This window comes from Monodon monoceros, unplaced genomic scaffold (assembly GCF_005190385.1).
Source record: "Monodon monoceros isolate NGI ecotype Baffin Bay Population unplaced genomic scaffold, NGI_Narwhal_1 Super_Scaffold_11, whole genome shotgun sequence".
Lineage (NCBI taxonomy): Eukaryota > Metazoa > Chordata > Mammalia > Artiodactyla > Monodontidae > Monodon > Monodon monoceros.
This window is the reverse complement of record NW_021703767.1, coordinates 120,993,854-121,019,961: the sequence shown is the minus strand read 5'-3', so window position 1 is coordinate 121,019,961 and position 26,108 is coordinate 120,993,854. Positions and strand designations below refer to the sequence as shown.

General features: G+C 41.1%; 1 protein-coding gene and 1 long non-coding RNA gene across 3 annotated transcripts in view; one reads left to right on the top strand and one right to left on the bottom strand.

Moving 5' to 3' along the window:
• The window catches only part of LOC114890885, a 36,216-nt gene extending 17,757 nt beyond the window's left edge, over positions 1 to 18,459 (bottom strand). Inside the window, exon 1 of the long non-coding RNA XR_003792378.1 lies at positions 18,397 to 18,459. This is a non-coding gene — a long non-coding RNA (uncharacterized LOC114890885). The remainder of the gene's footprint in view (positions 1 to 18,396) is intronic.
• A 244-nt stretch (positions 18,460 to 18,703) lies between these two features.
• RNF7 (ring finger protein 7) lies at positions 18,704 to 25,339 on the top strand. Of its 2 annotated transcripts, XM_029215495.1 has the most exons (3): positions 18,704 to 19,014; positions 22,725 to 22,772; positions 24,388 to 25,339. In XM_029215495.1, the coding sequence occupies exons 1-3, from the start codon at positions 18,840 to 18,842 to the stop codon at positions 24,504 to 24,506; spliced, it is 342 nt and encodes a 113-aa protein (XP_029071328.1). In that variant the 5' UTR covers positions 18,704 to 18,839; the 3' UTR covers positions 24,507 to 25,339. The 2 variants fall into 2 exon arrangements, 1 of the variants encoding a protein (XP_029071328.1); XR_003792441.1 differs by having other exon boundaries at positions 18,812 to 22,772; positions 24,388 to 24,939.
• Positions 25,340 to 26,108: the final 769 nt, after the last annotated feature.

Genomic DNA, 26,108 nt, shown 5'->3' with positions numbered 1-26,108 from the left:
ATCCTGGGCAGTCAGCTCTTCACAGGTGTTTATATTTGTGAAGAGATTTCAAAAATAGAAAAATCATATTTTATTCGTGTTCATGAGTTGTCTCAGGGCATTATTAACCACGCTATGCTTGGAAAAACAATAAATGGTGAGATAAAATTTTCCACAATATGATTACACTGTTATTCATTAATTCACTCATTCATTCAAGTTACCTACGGTGTGCCAGATACTGTGCTAGTATACTAGCACTGTTATAGTATTCATAATGGCTGTCATTTGCTATCATCCCCATACCCTGAAAGTAAGGACAAATGAGATTTGGACAAGTTAGGCTTATCCCCAGTAAAACTAAAGGATGGGTTCGTTTTCACCCCTCCAACTATGTTTCGAAGGAAAATCAATCCTGCCTATTTCCTTCAATAACTCAGCAGATTAGATTCATATCCAAATAAACCAACTGAATTTTTTTTTTTTTTTTTTTTTCCGCTACGCGGGCCTCTCACTGTTGTGGCCCCTCCCGTTGCGGAGCACAGGCTCCGGACGCGCAGGCTCAGCGGCCATGGCTCACGGGCCCAGCCGCTCCGCGGCATGTGGGATCTTCCCGGACTGGGGCACGAACCCGTGTCCCCTGCATCGGCAGGTGGACTCTAAACCACTGCACCACCAGGGAAGCCCCTGAATCTTTTTTGAAAGCATGCTTTTTTTTTTTTTCTTTACTGCAGGGTAGAATGACCCAATGTCAAATTTATCACCTTTTCCTAAAAAGTCTGTTCTCTTTCATGACTTGAAAACATCCCCTGAGTTATCATCCACTCTCCTCTCTTCCTTGCTCTTCCCACACACTAGTTAACATTCACTCTCAGCTTTATGAAGGCAGGAAGTTTTGTCTCTTTTGTTCCCTGTTGGATTCCCAACAGCTAGAACTGTGCCTGGCACATAATAGGAGCTCAAAAATACTTGTTGAATGCTGAATGAATTCAAGTACAGAAGAGTCCCATTTAGCCCTGGGGTTAGGCTCTCAAGTCAGCATGTCAGGCAAAATTATTGTGTAACTAAAGGAGCGTTTTCTTTTTTTTTTTTTGGCCACATGGCTCGCGGGATCTTAGTGCCTTGACCAGGGATTGAACCCGCACCACGGCAGTGAAAAGTGCCGAGTCCTAACAACTGGACCGCCAGAGAATTCCCTAAATGAGCCTTTTTTTTTAATTTTATTTTTTTATATAGCAGGTTCTTATTAGTTATCTATTTTATACATATTGTATACATGTCAATCCCAATCTCCCAATTCATCCCACCACCACCACCCCCGCCCCCTGCTTTCCCCCCCTTGGTGTCCATATGTTTGTTCTCTACATGAGCCTTTAAAATCCCTTAAACTGCCTGCACGAGGCAACATATAGATATATTATCTCTAAGTTCCCTGCATTTTCTTCCCCGACTTTGGAACAGATCACTGGTTTTCAGTCGGGCCCCCACATGCAGTAGTTGGCTGGGGTTCCGAGGGTCATGTTGCACACAAAGCGTCTACCCTCAAATGCTTGGAGGCCCCCGGGAAGTGATAGGCTTTGAGACTGACTGGAGGTTCAGCTCTCCCATCTCACACTTATAAGTGGATAAGCCAGCGTTATGTCCACGGCTCTTTTCTCCATCCCCTTGTTTTTTTCTTTACCAAACTCCTAAACTTGTAAATCAAGTGTGAACATGATGCCACCCCACAGCACTGACCCTGAACTTTGTGAAAGCTGGATAGAACACGGATGTACCAGACTCCAGGACCACTGAACTCAGTCATGAAGTCTACGAAAGCAGGACAGTTCTTCCTCCACATTTGTCCTTCTAGAGCTCAAAAAATATGACAACTTTGCAGGCTCTTTTAGAGGGGTGAATCCCTGTAAAAGGGCTATCATTTCCCCGGGATCAGCAGACAATGCATTCAGCTTCTACCGAGAGCTTCTGGAGACATCGATTTTCTCTTTAGCCAAAGTAAAGGCAACAATTTAAATCTTAAATGAGATTTTCTTTCATACAGAGCAATTTTGGGCTTACTGTTGTAAAGAATAAAAGATGTACTGGGGGCTTCCCTGGTGGCGCAGTGCTTGAGAGTCCGCCTGCCGATGCAGGGAACACGGGTTCGTGCCCCGGTCCGGGAGGATCCCACATGCCGCGGAGCGGCTGGGCCCGTGAGCCATGGCCGCTGAGCCTGCACGTCCGGAGCCTGTGCTCCACGGCGGGAGAGGCCACAACAGTGAGAGGCCCGCGTACCGCAAAAAAAAAAAAAAAAAAAAAAAAAAAAAAAAAGATGTACTGGGTATTTTTAAAAAGGGCTTCTTAAATTATATGTATTTCCTTGACTATATTGCCAAATGCATCCACTCACACAAGTAAAATCAGTATAATCTTAAAAAATAAAATCAACTTAGCTGGTCGAATGGGGGAACTAGTGTCTAAAAATAATCAAATACTCTTATCTTTTTATAGGAATCAAGAAAAAAATTAAAGATTTGACTGAAGCTGCTCCTTGTTTAGTGAAGTTGTATTTGGCAGATAATGACATAGATGGAAAAGGAAAAGAAGGAGCAAATGATTTGCTGGAATTCACTCAAATTGTAACAAGGTGAGTAGAAAATTAAGAGGCTTTATTTGTTCACCTTCCAAAACGAGGTGCTTGGGTTAATCATGGGGACAGTGATTTAATTGCATCTTGTTAACAGTGCCAAGTGAGATTTTTCAGCTGAGGGGGAAGCAGTGACCCATTTTGGTCTTCGTATGTGATCTTATGGGAAGGCCTGAAATCATAAAAATGGCATGGCAGACAGTTGTATGTAAGCCCGCAAAGGGGTCTCAAAGACCTCACTAGAAGCCCCATTTCAAGAAGTTGGCAACTAAGGAAAGGCAAGAGGTATGACTTCCAGATTTTTCTTCCCTAAGGTCAAGATATGTAAATTTTACAATGTAAAATATAAGCAGTGTGACCTGAGGAAGAAAGGCAGCCTACTCAAGAGGGAACACTCCTCTGTGTATGATTACAAAGTCATCCCAACCTCCTTAGGGAGAAAGAGCTATTCTCAAAAGCTTCTGGAAAACAGAGTATTTCCTTGCCACGTTTATCTTCACAACCTTGAACATCTCCACTTTTCTGAATCCACATACCCAGTAGGCCAAGCCACAAGTGAGCATCTGCAGCACTGCAAGAAAGCTTTCCGGATTGTCTCGAGGCTACACCATCTTAGGACCTCAGTACTTATAGCACCTTGGGGCAATCAAGGGCAACAGAACATAGCCAAGATCTGAGGATTGAGGGCTTGACTGAAGACTATTTATTATTTTAGAAGAAAAAGACTCCTTCTCTAATATACTTCCTTATTCAGGACAGTTGGGAAGATTTACAATTTGGATAGCTTGGCTGTGATTTTTATAATAAATATGTTAATAAACTTCATTTTATTAAACTTTTAATATAGCACTAGATCTAATATGTTGCTGATGTGCTGTCCTTTTAGTATATTGCTAACATTTTGTTAAGAATTTTTGCATCTATGTTCATGAAAGATATGAGTCCATACGTTTCTTGTAATGTCTTCAGATGGTATTGGGGATCGGGGTAATTCTGGCCTCACAGAATGAGTTAGGAAGTGTTCCCTCCTCTTCTATTTTATGAAATAATTTGTGTAGAATTGTCATTATTTCAACTCTAAATATTTGATAGAATTCACTAGTCTTCGAAGACATCTGGACCTGGAGTTTTCTTTACAGGAAGATTTTAAAACTACAAATTCAATTTTTTAATAGATAGAGGGCTATTCTGGTCATTTGTTTCTTAGGTAAAGCTTTGTTAGTTTGTATCTTTTTAAGAAATTTGTTCATGTCATGTAAGTTTTCAAATTTATTGGCATAAAGTTATTCATATATTTCCTTCTAATCTTTTTCATGTAGGATCTGTAGCAATGTCTCCTCTTCCAAGTTTGAAACGGATAATTTGTTTTCTCTTTTCCAATTAATCTGATTGGAAATTTATCAATTTTATTAATCTTCTCAAAGAACCAGCTTTTGGTTTTCTCTAATGTTTTTCTTTTTTCAATTTCATTGATTTGTTCTTTTATCTTTATTATTTCTTTTATTCTGCTTACCTTTTATCTTTATTATTTCTTTTATTCTGCTCTTCTCCTTCTAGTTTACTAAGGTAGTTTACTAAGGTAGAAGCGAAGCTTAAGTTATTGATTTTAAACCTTTTTATTTCAAATATAAATGTTTATATTAACACTAAGCACTCTTTCATTGCATCCTACAAATTTTGATATGTTGTATCTTTATTGTCATTCAACTCAAGCTATTTTCTAAGTTCCCTTTTGATTTCTTCTTTGACCTATGGGTTATTTAGAAGAGTGCTGTTTAGTTTCCACATATTTGTTAAATTTTTAGATAGTTTTCTTTGGTTGATTTCTACATAAATTCTGCCGTGGGTGGAGAACACAACTGTTTTATGGCCCAGACTACAATCAATCTTAGTAAATCTTCCATGTGGACTTGAAAAGAATGTGTATTCTGCTGTTATTGGAGGAAATGTTCCATAAATATAAGCTAGGTCAAGTTGGTCAGAAGTGTTGTTCAAGTCTGCTGTATCTTTACAAATTTTCTGTTAACTAGCTCTATCAATTATTGAGAGAGAGAGATAATTGTGACTTTGTTTATATCTCCTTGCAGTTTAATCAGTTTTGCTGCATGAATTTTGAAGCTCTGTTGTGAGGTGCATAAAGATTTAGGATTGTTAAGTCTCTTGAAGAATTGACCCTCATTATCATTATGAAATCCTTAGTAATATTTCTCTCTTATCTCTGGTATTATTCCCTTCTCTGAAATCTACTTTGACTAATATTAATATAGTCACTCCAATCTTCTTTTAATTAATATTAGTGTGATATATCTGTCTCTATCCTTTTACTTTTAACCTATCTATATTATTATGTACAAATTGGTTTTTTTGTAGACAGCATATAGTTGAGACCTTTTAAAAAAAATCCACTTGGGGGCTTCCCTGGTGGCGCAGTGGTTGAGAGTCCGCCTGCCGATGCAGGGGACACGGGTTCGTGCCCCGGTCGGGGAAGATCCCACATGCCGCGGAGGGGCTAGGCCCGTGAGTCATGGCCGCTGAGCCTGCGCGTCCGGAGCCTGCGTTCCACAACGGGAGAGGCCACAACAGTGAGAGGCCCGCGTACTGCAAAAAAAAAAAAAGGCTCCAGGAGCACTTTGAGGAACGGATTTATGGTTTCTCACCTTTTATCATTGAGGGTCCTAGTATCTACAAAGGAGGAGCTCAGTGAATGAATGGGGAGGCAAGGGACTTGTCAGGGGGCCTGCTAGCAAAGTCAGCTCCAGGGATCTGCTTAATTGAATATTTACTTGGGGTGGCTTATGCTTATGCATTTATGTTGGGGTAAGATCTGGTGATGGAGATTATGGGTCACTGAACACCTGCCTGCCTACTGGCACTATTCACCCTTGGTACCACATGAGTCTAGCATCACCTTCAGATTAGCTGGTCCAGGGTCAAGGATATCATGCCTTTTCTTTGTGATGAGGCTTTACCTAGCTCTGCTGCTTAAGTCTATCCCTAAAGGCAGTATCGATGGCTTCTTTGATTTTAAGGCAGGAACCAAATGCTGGTTTGGGTGCAGAACCCTGCTGGTTCTCCCCTCATGAACGAGGCCTCCCTCTGACCACAATTCACCGAACAGTGGCCTATAGGGCTGACAATTACTTAAAGCTGACCATTTGTTAGATTTTGCTTTCTGCTCTGATCACACTAAACATGATAGCAGGAACTGGCTACAGAATTTGTTGGGACCCAGTGCAAATGGAAACTCATGGGCCCTTGTTCAAATATTATTAAGAATTTCAGGACGATGATGATAGAGCACTAAACCAAGTGAGGAGCCGCCCTTCTGAGATTGGGGCCCTGTGTAACGCTGGCTGTGTGTGACAGGGATATAAATACCACTAACAAGGTGCACCAGTGCCAGAATTCCTTTCGCGTGTTTTTTTTTTTTTAGTTCTGACGCTAAATACTTAAATCCTTTTGTTCTCTTTTTTAAAGTTTAAATATTGAGGAGAACTACTGAAAATTAAAACATTTTCTTGGTTTATTTGAATCATGCTTCATGGTTATTTTCAAACAGACTGCCTGAGTTCACATCCCTGCTCCATGATTTAATCTCAGGCAAGCTAAATAACTTCTCTGTACTTCAGTCCCTCATTTGTAAAAATGGGATAATAATAGTGTCTAAATCAAGAGATTGTTACAGGGTAAATGAGATCATATATGTAAAGTGTTAAATATGGTGCCTAAGGCTCCAGCAACACCTTTATACGAATTAGAAAAAGAGCCCCTCTGGGCAGATGAATTAAAAGGCACTACCTCTCACCAATGAGTCAGAGGAAGTTACCCCTTCCAGGTCTATGCTTCATGCCCTGGACTTGGCAAACAGAGCTTGGCTGGCTGCCAGCCCCACTCACACCCTTGGAAGGCCCCTTTGTGCCAAGCACAGCTGCTTAAGCATGTGGGTGGCCATGATCACATCTGATGCATAGTGAATGCTCCATAAAACCAAGGTTCTTGTGAGGCCTGTATAGCATAGTGGTTAAATCCATGACCTCTTTGGGGTCATGGACAGAAAAGGGAAAAGAAATCCATGGCCTCTGGACTCAGACTAGATATAGAATTGTTGAGTTGTCAAGTTTGTCTTCAAACACTCTCCACTTTCCTTCTGTGCTTCCCCTTTCTCCATCTCCTCCTTGAAGCATCATCCCTGCTCTCCCTCATCTTGTCTGAAGGAATTGGACATAGTCAGGCAGCTCAGGAAGCCAAAGCCTGTCCAGTGCTGACTAGACACACTGTTTCCTTGGGAGCAAGACCTTCGAGAGGCAGAGTCTGGCAGGACCATTCAGCCCTGGCCTCGAATTCTGGCGCTCAATCAATAGAAAATGTGTACGGGAGGCAAGAGAATGGCCTTGTATTCACTACTGACCCTAACTGAAATTTCATATCCCCAGCACATGGTAAGGGCTCAAAATTCTTTTATTGATGGTCATAGGATAATTTCTTTCAGTGCAGAGGCCATGTGTTAAATTCCTTTTAATCCCTGCAATGTTAGGCACTTAATATGCATTTAGTAAGTATGAACTCAGAATTAATAGCATCACTGATATTGCGTTTTGCAAGATGCTTTCATAGAAACTGCTTCATTCTGTTTTTCCACAACCTTATGAAATAGGTAGAACTGCCCTTTTGAGGCCAAATTTACAGATGAGGACGGTAAGACCCAAGAGGGCAGGCACATGGCCTGCCCATGATCACAGGGTTGACAAGATGTAAAAGCTGACCAGCAACACAGGCCTTCACCCAGATTCCATGCTCACTCACAATGCCAGAGATTCCCAAAGTCCACTTGGCAGGCCAAGACCAGGACATGAGAGAATTTTCAATAGTCCTCAAAGAGATAAGAAAAATAAAGACAGGTAGAGTGTTCCCTTTCGTAAAGCTAATCTTGATTTTAAAAGCTATCCTTTATTTTGAGACTGTGCCCTTCCTAATTTTATATAAAAATATTTGTTCTTTTATAGTGTTGCCAGGTGAGAGTTATTAGACATACTAAAAACTAAAAAGTGCCAAACTGACATTTGCCTGTTCCCACAACTTATTTGACATTTTACTGGTAGGTAAAATCTAAAAGACTGAGAAGCTCTGCACAATAACACACCGTATCCTTTGAATAAATAAATGAGTGGTAGATTTAAGGCAACTAAAAATCCTTATCCTACCGACGTACTTAGGAGAGGCACCCAGAGTATACAGAGATTAAATTGGGGAAAAAACTGGATTCCGGATGTCTCCAAATTGGGTCAGTGCCGCATCTTTGGGAGGGAGGTGGGGGAGGGTGGAGAGGACCTAAGGAAAAGAGCATACTCCGAAACTGGACTGTGTTTCTTTGAGTTACCACACTTGACACAGCACTATTTTGTTTTGTCATTTTCTCTGGTCAGCCTGATCAAATACTCTGCCCACTTAAGGGAGACTGACCTTGGAAACAATGTCCTGGGAGAAGTGGCTGCTGCTGACATACTTGAAGCACTGAGAGCCAGAAAGACAGGTGGGGCATTTTCAGTTTGTGTTCCCCTCCACCTGTCCACATCTACTCCTTCCCAAATGCAGCGCTACTTACAACTTGCTCCACTTTTTCCATTAAATAAGTGGCTTGAGCTAAGCGATGACCAGGATCACTGTCACAGGCCGGCCACCATTGTGTCGATGTGCCCTGTGATTTGCACAAAGTTCAAGAACTCTTAGGATGTCATATGTAGTCTTTGATCTAGGTAATGAATACTGTTGAAGTGAAAATTTCTCTGTTGCTCTTTCTTTTCTCCCTCTTCTCTCACCCTCACCTACTCTCTGAGGAATTCTCTCCCATTCTCTATTCTTCCCCCCAGCCTGACCTGCAAAGATTTCTCCAGGTATCAACTGGAAAACTCAAGTACCAGCCCTCGTAAGATTCTGATGTGCTTCCTGGATCATCAAAGAATGGTTAAAGTGTGATTGGCACAGAGACAGCATTAACGGTGTTTTATGATCATGTAATCCTTTGAAAATGAGAGAATCACATATGGAACGAGCGGTTTAGCATTGGCCACACCTGTCCTCTCCTTCACAATACGCGTGACCAGAATTAACAATAGCCAATCTCACTGCTGACGGAGAGATGAGGAAACGTCATTTTAAATAAAGCCTTGGGCTTCCCTGGTGGCGCAGTAGTTGAGAGTCCGCCTGCCGATGCAGGGGACACGGGTTCGTGCCCCGGTCCGGGAGGATCCCACATGCCGCGGAGCGGCTGGGCCCGTGAGCCACGGCCGCTGAGCCTGCGCGTCCGGAGCCTGTGCTCCGCAACGGGAGAGGCCACAACAGTGAGAAGCCCGCGTACCGCAAAAAATAAATAAATAAAGCCTTATGAAAGACATCATAAACACAGTTGAAAATCCAAATTCAACGTTAACAAGAGCAGGGAGAAATCTTGGTGCACTATCTGGTAGGTTATGTGGAGAGAATTAAGTGATACAAGCAACCAGTCTTTTATCATTTCTATAATAAAACAGTTTTAGAGGCATGACATAATTCTAGATTGCAGTTTTTTAACACTGGCAGTTCTAGAGAGAATTATATTACCGTCTACTTCATTGCCACTTTTAAACTAAAACTACTGGATTGCCATTTCTTAACAGCCAATCAAATGATTCCAAGATTTTAAGATTATCCCTCTATTTTTAGAGAAACAGAACATCTACTTTGTAGTCCACCTGAGTTGAATTCAAACTCAACAGAATTATTCTGTTAAAATGAATTCAAATTTAATTTACGCTCAATAAACTGATGGCAGGTTAATGATTTCTTTTGGTTTTTCTTGGCACTGCAGCAACTTTTTCATTACACGCTGCACTAGAAGACATTATAAAGCTGCAGGCAGTCTACTGACCATCTCTGTAGTGGGTGCTAATGATGGGTGGTCTCAGACGGTTTGATGGAAAATAATTATCACTGAGTATGTATTTGGAGCTGCAAAACACTGTGCTTGCTTAGAAAATGGTTCAATTTGCATATATAGGAAGATGATCATGAAATACCCACCTGAAAATGCTCATCTAAAAAACATTAAAATGTAATTTCTAGTTCAAGAAGTCAGTTTTTTCCCAAATGTGGTAGTATATATGAGTAGCTTTAATGCATCCATATTTTGACCCAAAATAATTGAGAGATTTCTGATGGAGCAGTTCAATCAGATTGTTGCTTTGAACACCAAGAAAGACTCTTCAAATAGGGTTACCTGGTTGGATTTCACAGGGAAAATATCTTGCCATTTAGCCCAAATGACATCATTTTAAACATGAAAAGCAATTAGTAATATCACTGATTATGGAACTAATGTTCTTCGGATCGCTTCTGTGTTCTTATCATTAGCAAGTTATCAAGCTAATTTCTAATTAATTCTACTTCTCTCATGAAATCCAAATTAACAGCCTAAGGTTATTATATTAGCCTACTAAGGAGCTCTTAATGACCTACTATTAACGATGGAATACACACAATGAAACCTTCCTCAGAAACATCAGGAACCTCACGTGTTTAAAAAAAAGTTAATAAAAAGACAAACTGCTATCCACATCTTACAGGGTTGTTTTTCAACTAATATTTTTAAAGAAAACAAAACAATACTTCAGGATCACTTCATTTAGTTATTCTTATTTATTTCTTTCACATACATTTATTAAATGCCTCTTGGGTGCCAGGCCCTGTTCTAGATGTTGGTGAATTGAGCAATGAATTCCTGCCTTCGTGGGGGTTACTTTCCAGTGGAAGACAGACAGACAGTAACAGCAAACCAACAACAGACAGTAAACTAACAACTTCAAAAAGAAGGAAAACATATACTATTGTGTATCAGATGGGGATTATACTGAAGGGAAAAGTAAAGCAAAATAAGGAGATAGTGTGTGTATGTTGGGGGCTGGGGGCTGCAATTTTAGTTAGGGCTGCCAGGGAAAGCTGTACTAAGAAGGGACATTTGAGTGAAGACCCAAAGGAGCGAGGGAGCAATCCATGTAAATATCTGTGAATGCACATTCCACGTAAATGGAACAGCAAGCGCAGAGGCCGTAAGGCAGGAGCCTACCTGGTGTGTTCTAGTGACAGTAAGGCGGCCAGCATGGCTGGAATGGGGTGAGAGAAAATGGGAAAGTAATAAGACAAGAAGTAAGCATGGAGGGCAGGGGACCTTTAGTTTTTAACTCTATTGAGATGGAAAAGCATCTGAGAATTTTAAGCAGAGGAATGACCTGATCTGACCCACATTTTAACAGGACCATTCCAGCTCTAAGTTGAAAACAGACTGGCGGGGAGGCAAGGGCAGAAGCAGGGAGACCAATTAGGGACTTTTCTCTGGAAAGGTTAAACAGCCTTTCAGGAGACCCAGGACACCCAGCAATGAGGGTGAGGCGAGAAGCTGGAGAGAGGAGGAGTAAGGAAAATTCTACATATTTGGGATTCAGCCTTTCCCTTCACCCAAGCCTTCTTTGTCTGCCTTGCTTCCAGAAGGCTGATAGCCATGTAGAGGACTGGGGTATTCTTTGAGAAACTGAATAGCCCCAGAGAAAGGAATTCCAGATGCTAACAGCTGGACACTCCCTCACCATTCAAAGAAGCCTAGCAGGTAAGCAAGCCCTGCACATACACAGGAGCTTCCTGTCAGCCTTTGGAATCCTCGTGGTTCACTGTGAACAGAAATCTGAGAATCTCCAGACACGTGAGGCAATTCTCCAACACAGGAAACCACACCTGAGACAAAGAGAATGAAAGAACCCTGAAGATATACAGACAATGCAGAAAATTTTAAAAAGAAATTAGTTATAACACCTCAGTAAAACAGAAGATAATGTTTCTATAAAATAAGAACAGGCTGCTATGAAAAAAGATTAGAAAAAAATTTTTAAGTTCTTAGAAAGTGAAAATGATAGCTAAAATAAAAACGTCAAAACAAATGTTGAAAAATGAAGTCAAGAAAGTCTTCAGAAAGTAGAACAAAAGATAGGGAGATGGGGCTTCCCTGGTGGCGCAGTGGTTGAGAGTCCGCCTGCCGACGCAGGGGACACGGGTTCGTGCCCCGGTCCGGGAAGATCCCACATGCCGCGGAGCGGCTGGACCCGTGAGCCATGGCCGCTGAGCCTGCGCGTCCGGAGCCTGTGCTCCACAACGGGAGAGGCCACAGCAGTGAGAGGCCCACGTACCGCAAAAAAAAAAAAAAAAGGGAGATGAAAAACTGGTGAGAAAATATGAGCAACAGGATCAGTCTAAGAGCACCAGTATCTAACTCGTAGTTTCAGAAAGAGAGAACAGAGAAAAGTGACAAAAGGGAATTATCAAAGGAATAAATGGAGAACTTTCCCAGAACCAAGGGACATAAATCTGCATGCTGAAAGAACCCCCTGAGTCTTCAGCACAGTGCATGATAATCATGGCGTTCCAGAATGCTAGGAATAAAGGGGAGATCCTAACAACATATGAAAAGAAAGAAGATTGCACACAAAGGACTGGGAGTCAGACGGACCTCAGACTTCCTAACTGAAAGCTAGAGGCAAGGAGCACGGCCATGGCAGCTCTGTGAGAACTCTGCACATTCCCAACTCCTCACCAAGCGTGAGCATAAACTAAAGATGTTTTCAGCTTGCAAGGACTCAAACTCCGTACCTCCTCTATATCCATTCTCAGGAGGCTTCCAGAGAAGATGCTTGAGCAAAATGAGGGAATAAATCACAAAGACAAAGAATGCAGAATCCAGAAATCAGGAGAATCGATACAGAAAAGTAGAAAAGGGAGTCCCAAGAGATGGTTGAGGGTCAGGCCTAGTCCAGACGGGTCAGAAAAATGGAGGACTCTGGAAATGGGGAGTACTGCATTAAAAACGGAATTAATAAAGCATTGGAAATGCTTAAGTATTTTGAAAGAAATGACGATATGTATGTGAGAAATAGAAGAAATTGGGGGAAATATTTCTAATAGGTACATAAAAAAACTACGCAAATGAAAAAAAGAGCAACTATTAAATCAGGCAAAAGAAAGTTATATAAGAAAAAGAAACACTGTGAACAAAATATGTATGATCACACCAATGAATCTAATGTGTTGATTTAACTAAAAATTGTGATGTATCTCTATTGAAAGGTTTGCTGAAAGTGAGGTTTACATACAATAGTATGTAAAAATTTAAATGGAAATATTGATAAATAATATAGAAGTACTTTGAAGTAAGGCAGTAAACATGAAAAACAGCTGAATGAGTTGAAAGTGGTTGTCTCTTAGAGAAGAGTGCTGTGGATGCTGAGGTGGGGGGGAGGGTCTGCTGATTTTCATTATAAACTTTTTAATCCCTATTTAATTGTTTAGCTATGTGTATGCATTGTTTTGATCGAAATATTTTTAGGGAATCGAAACGTGCATAGCTTTCTCACCATGCCATTCATTGTTCTGTAACTCCATCTCAATATCTAATTACTATTTTTTTTTTTTTTTGCGGTACGCTGGCCTCTCACTGCTGTGGCCTCTCCCGTTGCGGAGCATAGGCTCCGGACGCGCAGGCTCAGCGACCGTGGCTCACGGGCCCAGCCGCTCCGCGGCATGTGGGGTCTTCCCGGACCGGGGCACGAACCCGTGTCCCCTGCATCGGCAGGCAGACTCTCAACCACTGCGCCACCAGGGAAACCCTACCTAAACTCTTTATGAAGCTGTGCTACCTCTTAGGGGGGGTAATTGTTTACATATGCTTACTCTCTACTATATAAAGTTGAACTTCCTTTTTTCTTTTTTTCTATTTATGATTTCCTGTTCATTTTTTCACAGGCTAAAAACTGAATATGGACACCATATAACCATATGGATTCTATCTATTTCCATGGCCAACTAGACATGCCTGGAAATATATTGCTTGTTCTATAATATTTTTCACTGTAACCAAACCCCTTTCAAGTTCTAAAATTTGATAAGGCTCTTTTATGAACGTTTAAAGTAGTGTTAGTTCTGTCACGCTTGTCATTTTCTAAAATGTGGGTTTCACAAGTATGCCTTAGTAAAAATAAGTGGGATTCTTCTCTTGTGCATGTGAAATTTATAATTTGAAGGAAGTCATGATCTTTAAGAAAGAAAGACTCTTCTTTCATAAATATATCTATGGTTGGGAACAATAGGAATTTGGGGAAATAATAACCATTTTCTAAAAGACAACATCCCTAAAAATGGGGATCTTCTCCCAAATGAGGAAACTTCTGCTCACTCTACCCCCTACCCTCATTACGATTTCAGACAGCTCCATGGGAAATGCAAGAGGTGTCATTGATCAATGTATGGATGATAAATTGGATTTGTTAAATTGTACATGATGCAGGGATAAAAAGCATAGATTGGGCAACTAGATGAACCAGAATTCTCTGTGGAAACCTGCTGCTTTACAGGTGACTTTGGGCAGGTCAGTTAACCTCACTGTGCCTCAGTTTCTCCTTATGTAAGACACAGATAAGAATAGCACCTATTTCATTTGGTGAGCATTGAATGAGGTAACACATCTCAAGTATTTTAGGACAATACCTGTTTCATAGTATGTTTTCAAAAATAAATATTAGTGGCTGGTATTATTGTTGTTAGAATTGATGATTCCAGTTACTTCATTTAGAATAGCTACACAAGAACAATAGAGAAAAAAACACTTAAGATCTCTTCATTTTGAAGTTAAAAACAAAAACTGTCATTCATTCCATGTACAATGTAACAATTGCTGGCAAGTTCCAGGCACTAAACGAACTGTAGAGGTGAGGGTGAGTACAGTAAATTATGTCCACTCCTGAGGATCTTAGCATCTAGCAAGGAAGACAAGATCCTCACACATTACAAGTAAACATTAGAACATGAGTTGAGAAAGTATAAATCATTAGGCAGGGTAAGGAAGCCTATAGGGTAGTGACATCAATTTGACAAATCTCTAGAACTTATATATCCAGTGTATGAGGCTTCCTGAGAAATTGTTTCCACTCAAAAAAATAATAATAATAACTTTTTAAAGATTTGCCACCGACATCCACTGGTTGGGAGTGTAAAATCTGTGCTTATTTAGGGGTCTTTTGGCAATGTCTATCAAAATGAAAAATACATGGCCTTCACTCAGGCATACTACTTCTAGAAATGTACTATATATATATATATTCTCACACATGTGCAAGGAAATATGTATTAAAGATGTTCACTGCAGCACTATTAATTATACATTGGAAACAACTAAATGTCTCTCAACTGGTTCTCAGAGAAATAAATCACAGGAAATGTATATAGTGGAATTCTATGCAGCCATCAGGAAGAATAATGTGGATATGAAAGTGCTTATATGGAGACATGCCCTAGTCATACTACTGAACAAAAAGAGCAGCCTGGAGAATAAAATGTGAAAATTTCATATTAGCAATGAATTAATATGAGTCAGCAACTTCACTTCTGGGTTTGTTGCAGAAAAGAGAGTAGGGCGCGAGAGGAGGGTCCCATCCCAGGTCTCAGGTGAGTCCCTGGGATGGCCGCCAAGTGTGGGTTCTTGGCTTCACACAGGAAAGAATTAAAGAGTGAGCCATAGTAAAGTGAAAGAAGGTTTATTCAGGGAGATACACACTCCACAGACAGAGTGTGGCATCTCGGAAGGCAAGAGAGCCAAGAGGGTATGGGGCTGTCAGTTTTTATTGGGGTGGGTAATTTCATAGGCTAATGAGTGGGAGATTATTCTAGCCATTTTGGGGAAGGGGTGAGGATTTCCAGTAACTGGGCCACTGCTCACTTTTTGACCTTTTGTGGTTGTCCTTGTAACTGCCATGGAAGCTGGGGTGTGTCATTTAGTGTGCTGATGTGCTACAATGAGCATATACTGATGCTCAAGGTCAAGTAGAACTCGACTCAGCCATCTTGGACCTATTTGGTTCTAATCAGTTTATGTCGTGCCCTTGGGCTATGTCATTCTTTTTTTTTTTTTTTTTTTTTGCGGTAAGCGGGCCTCTCACTGTTGTGGCCTCTCCCGTTGCGGAGCACAGGCTCCGGACGCGCAGGCCCAGCGGCCATGGCTCACGGGCCCAGCCGCTCCACAGCATGTGGGATCTTCCCGGACCGGGGCACGAACCCGTGTCCCCTGCATCGGCGGACTCTCAACCACTGCGCCACCAGGGAAGCCCTATGTCATTCTTTTAAAGGTTGTGCCCTACCCACTTCCTGTCTCAGGTTTATATCCAAAAGAACTGAAAGCAGGATCAGGAAGAGATAATTGTACACCTATGTTCATAAAAGCATTATCCACAATAATCAAATGATGGAAGCAACCCATGTGTCCACTGATGGATGAAGAGATAAGCAAAATGGGGTAAATACATACAATGGAATATTATTCAGTCTTAGAAGGGAAGGAAATTTTGACACATGCTACAACATGTATGAACCTGGAGGACATTATGCTAAGTAAACCAGTTACAAAAAGACAAATACTATATAATTCCAATTATATGAGGTACCTAGATTACTCAAACTTAGAAACAGAAAGGAGAATGGTGGCTGCCAGAGGGAGGAGGGGGAAATGGTGAGTTGTTTAATGGGTACAGAGTTTCAGTTTTGGAAGATAAAAAAGTTCTGGACATTGGTTGATAACATTGTGAATGTACTTAATACTACTGAACTGTACACTTAAAAATGGTTATGATGGTAAACTTTATGTTATGTGTATTTTACCACAGTTAAAAAGTTTTTAAATGAGTTGATGTGTTATGTGTCTGCAGTACATACGTAGCAATTTCTGGAGAGTCCATTAACAGTACTTGCTTTTTTTTCCATTGGATACTCATTTTTCTATTTTAAGGTTTTTATCATTTATGAGCTGTCAATTTAAAAACCTTAAAATTGTTTGATGAACACCAGTAACAGCACTTTTGGGTTGTTATGTGACCTGATGCCAAAAGAGTGAATTAAGTGCTATGGTTTTTCTGGGAGGAATGAATAAATAGTGGCAAAGAGTGGTCAGTACGGACACAAAGATAAGGGAGTTTTTCCTCATTTCAGAAGCAATGTAGCCGGAGCAGGAAGGGAGACGTTCTGACCAATTTCAGAGATGTTACAATGTGAGGGGCAAAAAACCCCGACAGTCCAGGGTGTGTTTGGAGGACTGAGACAACTAATCTGATGACAGTCTCAGTGAGGAGTGCTTAGGGATGACTACTAGAAAAGTAGACTGGGGCTATATGGTGGCAGGATTTAAGGGACCAACTGGCACATTTAGATTTTGTTCTAGTGATAATGCAGGGCCACGGAACATTTTGAGCAGCAGAGTGCCAAGTGGAAAAGTGGACAGAGGAAAATTAAACAGGCACTTTAGATTGAATGCTAGAGTGGGGAGGAGAGACAGGAAGGAAGTCAGGCCACAGTAATCCAGGGGCAGGGTGATGAGGTTCAGATTCAGCATGGGCATGTGCCATTTCTCCTTCTTAATCATCCTCTAGCCTTTCATCTGAGGTCCCTCCTTTTCTCTTTCAGACTGCCCAGTTCCCACCAACGGGGGGCATTTTATCCTCATCTGGTTCCAGCCTTCTTTTAACTATCTAGCATGTATAGCCACCTCTAGTCAGATGTGTGATAGCTTAATTGAATGAAATGTGCTTTGGATGGTTCATCTAGGTTTGTTTACAGGCATTTTTGTCTGGCTCATAAAGCTACTGTGGTCAGATTTACATCTGCCATCACTATTACTGCTCTGTTCAAGCTGACAGCCTCGCAGAGGTCTGCTTTCTCCATTCACTTCCTGGCCTCCAAGGCCTCCCATCTCCGCCCAGTTCAAACTTCACCTCTTCCATGAGGCTTTCCCTCACTACGTACGTCCTGAGGAATGTTTCTGTCCCTCACAGCACCTAACTGCACCACTCAATGAACAGCACACATTAGCATCTAGCCAAATGTGACCATGTGTCCACATTTATATTTTTACATATATAAATATGTAAATGCATAAGCATCCCTGTTCGTCTGCCAGCTTTCTGGAGTTTGGGTAGCCCTGGCCCAGGCACAAGGCCTGACATCAGGAGATGAAGGGATGATTAGGCCCAGTAAGAAGAGGTGGGAGGCTGGGTCCCAAACCTGACACAGCAGGTGTCCACCACTAGGTGGTAGCGGTAATCAAGCATCTTCTTCCGCTCTCTGTGCCTCAGATTTCTTATCTCTTATCTTTTAAATAGAGATGTTATCTGTTTTGCTTGGGACAACATAATAATATGACCCCGGGCTAGCAACAGAAGAACCCTGGTTTCCAAACTGTCACCTTCACGGAAGAGCAGTGTGCTCTTTAAGTCACTCACTTTTCTGGACCTCATTATTCCTACGTATAAAAGGAGTTTAAACTAGATCAGAGGTTCTCCGAGTATAGTCCCCAGGGTTCCTGGGATCCTTTCAGGGGACCAACAAGGTCAAACCTACTTGGATAACAATATTCACAGCTATTTCTCTTCACTCTCTCTTGTGAGTGCACGATATTCTTGTTCTAAGGATAACTTGTAATGGGTTTCTTACTGTTATTTTTAAATGAATACATTTAAAATTTTTCCTGTTTTCTTAAAAAGGAAATATATACGTATGATTGTGTATATGTATACATCCATCCTACAAAAACAAAAGTTCTTTAATGTCCTAATAATTTTTAAGTGTAAAGGGGTCGCGAGACCATAAAGTTTCAGAACCGTTGAACCAGATTCCTAGACCGTCATTCATTCACTCAACAAATAACTGCCCCTCCTGAGGCTGCATATTTTACATACCGAGGAGAAGGTGGTGATCAAGACGTGGAGCCCGCTCCGACGCCGTTTACATTTGGGAGGGAGGAGGCAAACGAATATATCAAGACAACTTCTGAGAGCGGTAAGTGTCATGAAGGCATAAAGCAGGACACGTGTTCCATGCGCAGTGGAACCCTCCATTGTGCTGAGTCGGCCCCGGGCCCCTCAGGCCCCTGAGCTGGCCAGGCGCGGGGGCGCTGGTACCCCGGGACACCGAGACACCCAGGCACCGGGAAGCCGCGGGCGCTGACGTACCGTGACGTCACTCGGCCGCGCCAGCCAATCGCGGGCGGCCCCAGTCCTGGGCCGGCGGTGGCCCGCGGCCTGCGGGAGGCGCTGTGGCCCGTCGGGCGGCCCCGCGGAGCCGCCATAGCCTCCCGCCTCCCGCGACCCAACGTCTCCGCCGCCGGCCTCGCGCCGCCGCCATGGCCGACGTGGAAGACGGCGAGGAACCCTGCGCCCTGTCCTCTCACTCCGGGAGCGCAGGATCCAAGTCGGGAGGCGACAAAATGTTCTCTCTCAAGAAGTGGAACGCCGTGGCCATGTGGAGCTGGGACGTGGAGTGCGATACGTGCGCCATCTGTAGGGTCCAGGTGATGGGTAAGCGCTGCACGCGAGGCCCGGGCCGCGCGGCGGCCTCCGCGGGCCCGGCTCCGGGCGTAGGGGACAGACCGAGCCTCGGAGAGACTGTTTCTGGAGGAGTGGGGGCGGGGTCGCCCTGCCCCGGTGCCCGGGGACCGCGGGCCACGCCCGAGCTGTCGCCGGTCAGAGGGCTGCGGCCGCCGCCAGGGGCCGTGGGGTCGTTCAGCAGGCGCCCAGCGCTGGGGACTGGTATTCTGGGGAGAGAAATGGGTGGTAAGCAGTGCCGTTAAACAAGGTAATTTCAGGTAATGATGGGTGTGATCACGACAATAAAAGTAGGCGATTTGATGGGAGCTGGGAGGAACCACTTCGGTTTGTGTGGCCAGCTACGGCACCCTTTACAAAAAGCAGATCGCAGAGAGGTCAGGGTCGAGGCCCTGAGTCAGCGGGTCACTAAAGTGGTTCTGGTCACACACAACAAAGTGATGCTCTGGAGTCATCTTCCACAAAAACGACCCCTAGTCGTGCTCTGAGGAGGCGCAGGGAAGAAAAATGTTCCTAGCCGTTGCCTTTCTGGATGGGCTACTGTTCTGCTGGCTTTTAAAGCTGGATGATTCGAGACTGGTCAGATAGCACTCGCTTGGCTTGAACGGGAACATCGATGTAAGTAAGCCCTTTTATTCAGAAACATAAAACTTCATCTCCTTCCTGGTCCCTTCCTATCATAGGATGCCATTTCTTGGAGAAGACAGTGCCCTGAAGTCAGACCTTTATGGAAAACCCTCTTTTACAAATAACTGTTACTTCTTTCTATGATATTTTTAATAAAAATATTGAACCAAGTGAAACCTTTTAGAACAGCTTCATCTCGTTATGTTTTATATGGTTTATGTTTTAAGATCTCCGACCACCTTGAAAAAGAGGTGCTCTTGAAATGCACGTTATGTTTTTAAATAGGGCATTTAAAACTCCTGCATTTAAGAGCATCTCCCGTTGCGGAGCACAGGCTACAGACGCGCAGGCTCAGCGGCCATGGCTCACGGGCCCACCCGCTCCGCGGCATGTGGGATCTTCCCGGACCGGGGCACGAACCCGTGTTCCCTGCATCGGCAGGCGGACTCTCAACCACTGCGCCCCCAGGGAAGCCCTTAAATGTTGTTTCTTGAAGGTAGTTGGAGAACACTGAGGTTTCTATAGTTTGAAAGCTTTGTGTCTTGCACTGAAAAATGAGAGAATTGGAGAAAATAACTTAAAAATTGCTCTCCCTTCTTGAGGAATGAAAATTGAAACCTACCAGAATCAAGCGATTTCTCAATTTACTGTCTTTGTAGTATGCTCTTATGTTTTTTATTCATAAGGATTTGTTTTAAAGAGAATTTACAACCATGGGATTCAAACATTTTTTACTTTTAAAAGAACTTGATTTCAGATGTGATCCGCCTATATTGTGTATCAAGTTTTAAAAGTACCTAGTTTATTGGCCTGCAATACAGCTCCCTTGTCCTTCCCCTTTCTTAAAAACTAGAATCATAATTTACAGTTTGAGTGACATTTTTAACTTATCCAGGCGATTTTTGTTCTTTTGTACGACAAACTGTTAAAAATTTTATCCCCTAAATTTCCTTTAGTTTAAAAAAAAGAATTTCCTAAAAGAACATTTTATTTTTCTCCCCAAAGAAAAATTTTAAAATAGTAAACAGAAATGCAAAATTTAAAATAATGGTTGCAATTTTGCAAGAAATAAACTTTCCTGGGATATTTAAAGTAAGTCAAAGTATGGGCTGTAAATGACTCAGGGTTCACATTAACTTTCTAACTATAGCAAGTATTCTGCTACTGTGGATTAATGTTACAGATTTACAACAGCTGTGCTTTGGGTTCAGGAAAGTATTCTGGACTAGACCTCTGTATTTTGTTTATGAGGTGTTAAAATCCACTTAGTGGTCAGGTGACAGCAGAAGGAAGTTTGTTTTTTAGCATCATTCTGAAAGGTGTTACTATACTCTTTAGAAATGTGCTGTTTTAGATATTAGGAACATCATCAAAAGAAAATGTTTTCCTTTATCTGCAACGTTAGTCATTTTTAGCCATTTAGGTCAGTTTTTGATAATGAATCTAAATCCAAGCTATAAGCATAATTCAGAGACTTGTAGAATATACAAAGAGCCCACTTAATCCCATGTCCTTTATATTTGGAATTCATCTCACACGCCTAAATGATTGGTTATGACTTCTGGATCTAAGATTTGCCTGCCAGCCCACTCTGATGTAGTTAACGCTCTCTTCCTGGGTTTCCACTCTCCCCGCTTCATTCTGAAAGGAGCAGATGGCACAGCGAGCAAGCACTGGTAAGGAAGAGGCGACCAGGTTTGCTAGTGCTGTCAAGTTATGAAGAGCCAGAGTAACCTTCCACAGCTGTATGTTAACATGGACATTTGAGCTAACTTTTTGGAGCCTTGTTTTCCTAATTTGTAAAAGAGACATTTGGGACCATGAGCTCTAATTCTGTGATTACACAGGACCAGAGCCATGTCTTCACCCTTATATCATGATCCTTATGATATTTAGTTGTTTGCCTATTTACCTCTCCATTTACTGGTGAGACCAGGGACCCAGACTTGGTCATTTTGGTGTCGGCAGTGCATTACTCTTTGCACAGAGTAGATACTCAGTAATTGTGGAATTGAAGAAGGCCTCAGGAGGCGGTGGTTGTTTTTAATCCACACTGAAGAGGCCAGGGTGGTGTGTTTTCTTAAGGGTGAGAGCACGCAGAGAGGAGCAAACAAATGCCTGAGCATAATCCAGTGTAAGAAGAGAAGCAGGCTTCAGCTCCACCGTGTTTCTATTTTTACAGAATTATTTTCCTCCAATTTATGTTAAAAACTATTTTTTTCTGTTTGTTTGAACTTCCTTTTACCCAACTTTGATTCCTTTCAGCTAGTGAATGAGTCCATTTCATTGGTTCCTAAAATATTCTATATTACCTCCTTCATCAAACAAATAGTAGTACAGATTCAATTTTGAAAACTTCTAGTATACCCTTTTGGTTCCCATCCCTCATGTTTTCTCCCAGGTAATTTATTAAAATATTTTACTGTTGTCGGGTAAATGCTTTGGGCTCAGAGGGAGCATTTCCTTAAAAAGAAAAAAAGAGAACCTAGTATTTAGGAGTTTTTTACATTTAATTTTTATAGAAATTATACAGTCACATAACTTAAAAACTTGAGAAAGTACACAGTGAAAACTCCTTCCCGTTCCACCCCCTCCCAGGTAAACTTTATTATTAGTTTCTTGGATATCATTCTAGAGTTTCTATCTGTGTGTAAGCAAATACAATATATATGCATGGCTTATTTAAAAGGATGTCTTGAAAATAAACTACTCACAAGGTTGATCTGTGTGAACATGCCCAGTGAGCTTATAACTCCTAATATAGTGGAGTATAGCATATTTTTCTCTGGTGGTTACATCCAAGGTCTTTTCATCAGAACTTGTAAAAATAGAGGGTCAGTAACCCTTGTGAAATTGCTCATGGTCATAAGTAAATTAGTAGAGTGCCTTGTACTTTATTCATCTTTAAGCAGTTATGTTCAGATGAGAAATTAATAGTATGAGTCTTTTAATCTACATCTCTAACCCTTTGGGCCTTTATTTGACTTTGAAGTGTATGGGTTTTAAAAATTGCATTCTGAGCATCAGAATGAGAATTGCTATTTGTTTACTTTTAGATGCCTGTCTTAGATGTCAAGCTGAAAACAAACAAGAGGATTGTGTTGGTATGTTGTAATTTTGTTCTCTTGCTTTTTCAACTGAAGGTTTTCTCTCAGTGGGGATGTTTGAATTTGCAGTTAAGATTGACTTTATCAATACACAAAAATAAACTGTAAAGCAGTGATCCATTATTAATATAAAATGTGTTGGTTCTCAGATGGTCTTAATGGAATTAACCTGTAAGTCCTTCAGTTGCTTTAATTGAGGAGAATTGGTTATATATTCTAGACATGGGCATGGTAAACATTTTGATAATCAAAAAAGAAATAATTCTTTTCTATTAAGAAGAGTATAAAATAAGGAATTTGCCAAAACATCCTTCAAGTTTTGAGTATGTTACAGGTTAGTTTTGGTCAGTCAGGATTTTATTCTAACAAAGCATTTCAGTATTCAATATTCTTTTATGATCCGGTATTTAACTTTTCTACTAAGGTAAAAACAATTCTAAATCTCAAGATTTTTTTGGATGTAGTTTATAGATAGAAGTTTGTTAAATTTTATTTACATCTGGGGCTACAGAAGTTGTCTTAGGCCAAATATTTAAGCAACTCAAAGGTTTTTATGTCCCAGTTCTTGAGGTCATCACTTCTAGATTGCTATATAAAAGTGTTTAAAGATTTTCCTGAAATGAAAGGTTACCTTTGTGTTTGTGTGGTTTACATACAGCTTGTTAATGATTTATGTAGTTTTGATCAAATCCTGTTTCTTCCTCTCAAAAGACTTAGAATGAGTCCCCTAGCTTCCTACTCCTACAACCAATTTTCACAAAAAGGTTTGTTTCCTGTTTTTTTTTTCCTATTTCTTTTATTGTTCTGTTATAGCTCAGTTGGTCAAGCAAGGGATAAATGAAGCCCATGTTTGAGATTGTATCCCAGATTATAGGTGATTTCCCTTGGTTAAAATTTTTTCTTCGATTCTGTTTGTTTTAAACATTTTCATTTGGGAATTGTGAGGTGTAGGCCATCTTTATTTGATCATAGAGAGACCCTTTTCTTGAAAGAGACCTCTCTTTCAAAGCCAGCCACTTTGAAAATTCCATTCTGTTTGTCACGTGAGGAATTGCACTGCCTGTGGATGACTTAACACAGATCCTCACCACTTCCAGAAAACAACTCATTAGAGGTACAACTAATAATGTTTAGAAGCATGTCACCTGTTTATAATAGCCTGCTCTGAGCTAAAAACATTTAAAATTCATTATATCTTGCTAAATAAAAATCAGGAGGACATTTTTCAGTAAAATAAAGACCCAAAGGTCTCCAGGGTCAGTGCCTGACTGAGGTAGTCTGGGATCTAAGGAAGACTAAAGTCTTTTAATCTCCTAACTTGAGAAAGACACCATGTGGAGCTATGTAGGAACTGGGGGCCACCACAGCACCCACAGATTCTAAGCAGTGATGGAAAGTTCCCAAGCACAGAGGTGTATCTCATTTCTTAAGTGTAATTTACATATGTAAGGTTCCATTTCTTTATAGCTAGAAAAAATTATTTTGACCAGTTAACCATCTTTATTCAAGATTATGAACCCTAATTATTACATAATCTAAAATAAGCTAGAATTTTGAGCTCGGTAATTTAAATTGAAATATGTAATGTCAGATATTCTTTTTTTTCTTTCAGTCGTCTGGGGAGAATGTAATCATTCTTTCCATAACTGCTGCATGTCCCTGTGGGTGAAGCAGAACAATCGCTGCCCTCTCTGCCAGCAGGACTGGGTGGTCCAAAGAATCGGCAAATGAGAGCAGTGGAAGGTGTTCCTTGTGCAGTTGTTCGGAGCCCTGGTGGATCTTGTTATCAGGTGCCCTACAAAGGCTAGTACTCTCCAGGGGGCTAATTCTTTGAATCGGAGGCGGTGGATCTGCAGTCTTTTGGGACTCATCAGAGGCATGGGTTAGCCTTTTTCAGTTTTATTTGCAGAAATTCTCTACAATTAAGAAGATAATTTATTAAAGATGGTCTTTCCTACCTCTGTGGTATGTGTCTCACACACTGCTTATAAGTGCTATAAAGGAGAGAACTATAAATTGAACGACGTTTATAATTTACCTACTGATATCCAAGGAGCTATGGAAGCAGTTCCGTTCAGAAGAGAACTTTTTGCATGCTTGTGGTTGATCAGTTTAAAAAAAAAAACAAAAAATATTATAGTAACAAATAAAGTGCAGTTTAAAACCCAACTCTTATCCTTAATCTGTTCCTAATATTTATTTTTGGCAGGGAGGGGGATGATTCATGAAATCTTTATTTGATAGTATGAGAACTTAAAGTTTGGACCAGTGAACAGGGTAAATAAAATTTAACCTTTGGTTTTATGAGATTTCAGTGGTGGTCTACGTTATCATCCCCTGTCTCTGACCCATCAAGACAACCTAGGTCTGCACTCACCTCACTGTTCAGTTACTGAGTGGTCAAGGACAGAAGTATTTTCAAGATCTAGTCATATTGCGTTGTAATTTAACTGTGTTTTAGGTGGAATGTTAATGAGGGGAAAATGTTTACCATTGTAGCATTGGATCAAAAAGTTTATTTTATCACACCATGTTTTAATAAACGGTTTATTCTGTTTACCTCATTTGAATGGTCATTATTGCAATTTTATGCACAGCCTTCAACTTAATAAGCTAATTTGTCAAGTGAATGCTTTTGTTTAATTTGAAAAACTATTCATTTGCTCTTTCATTGGTGGTAATAAAATTTTAACTTTATTACCTAGAAACGTAAGTGTAAGATAATATTTAAATTTTATCAAACCAACTCACATTCGGTGGAAGTTATCAAGGAACAATTTGTGAACCACAGTTTATGAACCCATGAATTTTTCCATAATGGAGGCTACTGCTATGCATTTAAAAAACCAAAATCTTAACCATTCACTTCTGCAGTTTCAGAGTTTGCCAATCTGAATCTCTTTGAATCTAAGGAATGTGAATACATAAAAGAATATTAAAAATATAATAATTAGGGCTCCCCTGGTGGCGCAGTGGTTGAGAGTCCTCCTGCCGATGCAGGGGACACAGGTTCGTGCCCCGGTCCGGGAAGATCCCACATGCCGCGGAGCGGCTGGGCCCGTGAGCCATGGCCGCTGAGCCTGTGCGTCCAGAGCCTGTGCTCCGCAACGGGAGAGGCCACAACAGTGAGAGGCCCGCGTACCGCCAAAATATATATATATATATATATATAATAATTAAAATAAAAATTAGAATTCTGTATGCCTTCACCTTGCCTATTTATTTCTTGTAGATTTTGCTTTATTTTTTTCACAATTATCTACTGAAAGAATCACAGTATACAAATATGTTTGGACCATTTGAATGAGTTTCTTGTGCAGTAAGCTGTTTTAG

Excerpts from the sequence above, each read along its gene's own strand:
- RNF7 (XM_029215495.1), top strand. The coding sequence starts at position 18,840 with ATGGCCGACGTGGAAGACGGCGAGGAACCCTGCGCCCTGTCCTCTCAC. Across the intron at positions 19,015-22,724 it reads CTGTAGGGTCCAGGTGATGG|ATGCCTGTCTTAGATGTCAA; the intron begins GTAAGCGCTGCA and ends GTTTACTTTTAG. Across the intron at positions 22,773-24,387 it reads CAAACAAGAGGATTGTGTTG|TCGTCTGGGGAGAATGTAAT; the intron begins GTATGTTGTAAT and ends TTTTTCTTTCAG.